General features: G+C 43.6%; 1 protein-coding gene across 1 annotated transcript in view; it reads left to right on the plus strand.

The window, feature by feature from the left end:
* The first annotated feature begins 2,083 nt into the window (after positions 1–2,083).
* Positions 2,084–5,570, plus strand: part of MPHOSPH10 (M-phase phosphoprotein 10) — a 19,056-nt gene continuing 15,569 nt past the window's right edge. The window contains exons 1-2 of the mRNA XM_018552269.1: positions 2,084–2,229; positions 4,206–4,902. Of these exons, the coding sequence (XP_018407771.1) occupies positions 2,147–2,229; positions 4,206–4,902 (780 nt within the window). The 5' untranslated portion in view covers positions 2,084–2,146. The remainder of the gene's footprint in view (positions 2,230–4,205; positions 4,903–5,570) is intronic.

Raw genomic sequence — 5,570 nt, forward strand, 5'->3', positions numbered from 1 at the left:
CCTTCAAAAAAAAAAAAAATCAATTATATGCAATATAAAATGTATGTGAAAGATCTGTGACTCACCGAGATTTGACACAGGTTAGACCTGTGTTGAAAGACACATGCCAGGTGTTGTCAAGGTATACTGACCTGAGATTAGTGCATGGGCGTCCCAGTGGCATGCACTTCTTTTTTTTAGTGTTGTATGGTCATGGGAAAGATTACAACTCCTGCCTGTTTTTTGTATTAATTTTTGCTTCCCGTGTTCCCTTGTGTAGCTTTTCCTTCAGTTCCTTTCTCAAAAATGTAACAGGAAGAGAAAGGAAAGCGCAACAAAGTGAAGGAATTCCCCCTTTTAAACAGTTGTCACCAGAACAGGTGCCCCGTTGGGCAATTTTCTTCTATTTCTGTTCCAGTAACTTTTGAAATTCCCATCTGTTTTTTTGTGACAATGGTGACTAAAAAAAATATAGAGTGGGTTAATCGCCCTGGTGGAGACACAGTCAGAGATAAAAACGTGACAGAAGTTCTAATTCTTCCATACTTTATCCAAAACAAACGTTTTGGCTATACATACAACTTAAAGAGGAACTTGCCCTTATCTTTAAAATGACAACAAAGCCAGCTTCAGAAATGTTTAGTAATGGCAATGTACAAACCGATATTTATAGATCATAGCAGGCTTTTTATTCTTTACAAACCTTTTTTTTTTCTTCCCTTTTCCTCCCCATTGTTCTCACAGTGGCCATTTTGACTAAGGGTAGATTAATCCAACTCCCTTTACTTCCTGGAACTCTGACACATGTGACTAGGACATGTGGCCATGCTCATGCCTTTCCCTAAGATCTTGTGAGATTTTACAGCTTACCGATGAGATCTCCCAGCAATGCAGTGTGATGTAGCCTTCCCAGGATGCATCTCTTAGGCATGGACTATATCACTAATGGCAAAGATGACCAGGAAGTGGAAAAACAGTAACTGTAAGTAAAAGGAAAAAAATGTTTACATAAATAATGACTTACAGTAACTGTGGTTTTCCTTTTTCCTAATGTGTTCATTTCCTTCTCTGCCTGGTCCCATTTCTGCTGCCCCCTCTTTTCTGTTACCTGTTGTTTTCTTGCCCTAACAAGGTCCTACGAACCCACCCATTGTTGTGCGTTTCAATGCTTAGACTACAGCCTGATATGAAGATGCTGCTGTGCCCACATGCACAGGCAGCTGGAGGGGAAAACAGGCTGAAGACATACCTTTGCTGCTTCTCCAAGGTGAAGTGATTGACAGCGGCTCCAGAGTCAGCGTCCTCACGTTAGCCAAATTGATTTTGATAACTGGCCCAATGAATCATGGAACATGTAATCATGATGAGTGCACGCTCCCCAACCAGAACCTAGAGGCGGAGTAGAGAAACCACAATGCTGTATATGGAGACTAATCTATTTGTAAGATTTAATGGATTTTTCTATATACAATAATTGATTGCAATGTGCAATTTTGGACTACACAGAAAACAAGGAGGCTTTAGCATTACTTCAAGAGCTCACTGTATCTCTTTTTACAATGAGAAGATAACCCCCCTTTTATGTACATAAATACTAGCCTTGTGCCCCTTGCCTATCCAGAACATTACAAAACAAGCTCTAATTGTATTGGTTGGGCAGCAACCCTACACATTATCCTGAAGACACAACTAAAAGCAAATGTACATCCCTTTTAGACAGTTGTCACCAGAACTAGTGTCCCCAATGGGAAATAAAAAGAAGAATCACCAGTACTCCAACAGTGAACCAATAGAGATATACCCAGCCATAGATATCCTGCTAAAGCCGCATCAGTGAACCCAGATCATACACACGCATATACAAACACACACCCAGGGCGCTCCATGGCGGCCGCCATCTTGGATCCAAACTTTATTAACACGTACAGAGCATGCAAACCGTAAAATGTAAATGTAAACCGTTTTCTAAATCGGCTTAAAAGTAAGTAAGGCTGACTTTATTACGACAGAGAATGCAGAATGTGAATACAGTACTAGAAAGGGGAAGCGATCTCCATGCGGAACCTTAACGCCGGGGTTCCAGTTTCCGGGCGGATTCGTTTAGCAGCGGCACATCCGCTGTAGCGCCGCACATGTGAAATTTTTGAGTACCTTGGTGACCGGGGAGATGGCGGAGGTGTCGCGGCAGAGTCTGTGGCGGAGTACGGAGGTGCTGGAGGCAGTCAGTGCTCACCCCGAGCAGCTCCTCAGGTATGACATCCCTCTGTCAGTGAATGATGAGCCCTGGGATCATGGGGTGTACTGTTCAATACAGGGGAGATTATGTTAGTGAGTGATTTAACCGCTTGCTAGCTGTCACCTCATTATGGTAGCGATAGATAGGAGATTGATAGTAGCTGGATTGTACCAGGGGAAGCAATCAATCGCTGAACAGATGGAACACATAGGTCCCTATGGAGTGAGCTACACACAAAGCATGCATGTTTTTTACCATCTGTGTAACATTGGGGAGCTTTCCCTTTACTTCCTGCCCTGTAGCTACAACAGGAAGTGAGTGGAAATCTCTCCAAAGTGAAGGACCCTAATGGTCAGCAGCATCAACAGAATTAGTATCCCCATTGAAAGATTTCCCCTCTATTGCTGTTCTAGTGACAGCCCAAAGCTTAATTTTCAGTGATAACATTTATCAGGATAAACAGAGAGGGACATAAAGGACACCATTCATTGCCGCTCTGCATTCACTAAAGAGGAACGGTATGAAAACACTTTTAATCAGGCAGAAATTTTATTGTATGAAGTCTCTTCATTCATGTTTGCAATATACACTGAGCTGCGCAGGCTGCTGTGCCACATCTGCCGGGTTTAATGAACTCCTGTGCATACGTGGGATGTCATCCCGGCACAGCCAATGAGAATGGCAGAAGATCCTGAACGCAGAAGACAACTGGACAAACATTACATCGCTGGATAGGACCTGAGTATACTTCCACTTCAATATATCAAAAAATGTATTTTTTTACATTCAAGTACTGTAAGTACCTCAATATGACCTGGTATGTCCATGTATGCAGTCCCTGTACAGCAGAGCTCAGATTGGAGGAGGGAGAAGCAGCATAAGGAGCCAGTAGCTTGTGCTGCAATGCAAGGAGCATGCTAATAGCAGGAGAGAACAGTGATAGATAGGTTCAACGGTCTGTTATTTCTCCTTTCCCAGCCCAGTCACAATGTGGGGTGGGAAGGAGAACTGCTTGGCTGGTTACACAATGTTGCACTGTGTTATCACACATGTGTTGACATGCTTTGCGTTAAGGCAGCCCATTAATTGACATAGTCTGCCTATTGCACCAAAAAAGGTGAATTCACTATTTTATAGTGGTGTGTTGGTGTACCCTTAAAAGTGAGTGGCAGGGCACCAACTTCAGTGTTACTGAATTGCAGCAGAGAAAATCAGGTGGTCTGCCTTACAAGACAGGGCTGTGCGGCAGAGCTGTGTAAATCACAGGACTGCATAGATGGAAATTAAATAAAAAAAGAACATTCATTTTGGCATATATTCACTCAAAACGAACTATCACAGATATTCGAAGGGCGAACGGCCCTGCAAACATTTTATAAATGGACGCCAAAGTGTCCTTGTCTATAACGGCCAGAATTTGTTGGTGTGACATTTAGGCCTCATTCACACGAGAAAAGGCCGGCATGTACAGCTCCGTGCTGTGTGCATGGCCGTATCGGGCAGCTACCGGGAAGGATAGGTGCTGCGTGTGATTAATACGCATCCCCTGTCCTTCTCTATGGGAGTATGCGGCCATACGCTGCCCTATGCTCACCCACCCTGCACATCGGTGCCGGCTTCCATATTCGTACGCTGATAGGATGGATCCTGTCTGCGTCCGAGCCAGGACACCCGCACCCGTACGAACCTGCACTTGGGGTGAGCATAGGGCGGCGTACGGCCGAGTACTCCCATAGAGAAGGACAGGGGCTGCGTACTAATCACATGCAGGACCTGTCCTTCCTGGGAGCTGCCCGATACGGCCATGCACAGAGCTGTACGTGTTGGCCATTTCTCATGTGAATGAGGCCAAAAACTGTATATTGCTGTTGATGGCTCTCCAATAAGTTGAAGTGTTTTGTATTACAATATGCAAGAATGAAACATTTTGTGGTATGTGTCCTGTACACAAGTATCCACAGCTCAACTTGCTTTTTTCATTCTCTTCTAGTGTTCAAGAGGGACTGGCTTGTGAATTGTCCAACCTGACGAAGGCGCTGTATGACTTCCATAGGTCAGAAGCTGCTCGTGGTATAGGAAGCCCTCTTAATGAACTATTTATTGAGAATTTTGATGAGGAGCAAATCTGGCAGCAGCTTGAACTTCAGAACAGTGCTGTTGTCAGCCACTTCAAGAAGGCAATCAGTAAGACTGTGAAGGACAAGGACTTATATATTTTGCAGGTTTCTGAAGAGGAGGAGGAGGAAGAAGAAGAAGAAAATGCTGAGGAGGAAGAAACTGAAAATGCTAATGATGAAGAAGAACCTGAACCAATCCCTGACAATCGTGACAGTAAAGGAAGAAATGGTAGATTATCTGATAATAAAAAGGCCAAAAAGTCCAAAGTGATTGAAAACTTCAGTGATGACGACGATTCAGATATAGACTTTGATATCGATGAATTGGAAAAACGGAAAAAGAAAATAACCATTAAAAAGCCTCTAAGACAGCCAGTGGAAAAGTCCATTGTGGACGACCAGTTCTTCAAGCTGTCAGAAATGGAGGCTTTTTTGGAGGCAGCTGAGAAGGAAGATGGTAAGGACAATGAGGACGATGAAGAGGAAGTGGATTATTTTGAAGATGTTGCCTCTGATTTGGATGACGATGAGGATGAAGAAGAGTTCCAAATAGGAAAAACAAGAAAACAGGTACGATGTGTTTAGTGCTTTTGTGACTGCAGTTGTTTCTGCAAGATGTGATCGCTAAATCCCTATTTGCTGAGGAGTCACTGGTGTGCTGCACCAGGCATTTATACATTTTGCATGAGCTTGTTGAGTTATATGATGAAGCTGAAGCAATGGTGGTTCTCTTATTAAAATAATAGGCATCAAGGGCAGCCATAATTATTTCTTTCTGCATTGTAGTGCTGCACAATAGGTTTTCCTTGATTATCCTCTTATTGCACTGCAGGTTTACCAGTCCAGGTATGACTGATTAAAAACAATGAACTCTACAGTCTCTGATAACCTGAAACAACTTGGTAGGTCCAGTTAAAGTGGCATGCAAAACCAACAGAGCAAGCAACCATCCCTTCACAATTTGCAGGACTGTGCGCCATAAATATTCATGGAAATCTGTGGCAGAGGGCCTTGCAAGGACTGCTTGAATAGCCACTCAAGCCCCTGGAAAAGACAGGTGAAGGGGCATAAATACTACAAAGACACCCCATGGGCAGCAAATTTTATTACTGCTGGAGACTCTTCACAGATTCTCCACATACCCCAGTAGAGCTGCAACAGTTAATCGATTTAGCCGATTAAAATCGACGATTGATTTCCCTGTTCGGGGCTCTACAGGCGGCCTGAAGCACACGCTG

Source organism: Nanorana parkeri, unplaced genomic scaffold (assembly GCF_000935625.1).
Source record: "Nanorana parkeri isolate BGI_ZX_2015 unplaced genomic scaffold, ASM93562v1 scaffold82, whole genome shotgun sequence".
NCBI lineage: Eukaryota > Metazoa > Chordata > Amphibia > Anura > Dicroglossidae > Nanorana > Nanorana parkeri.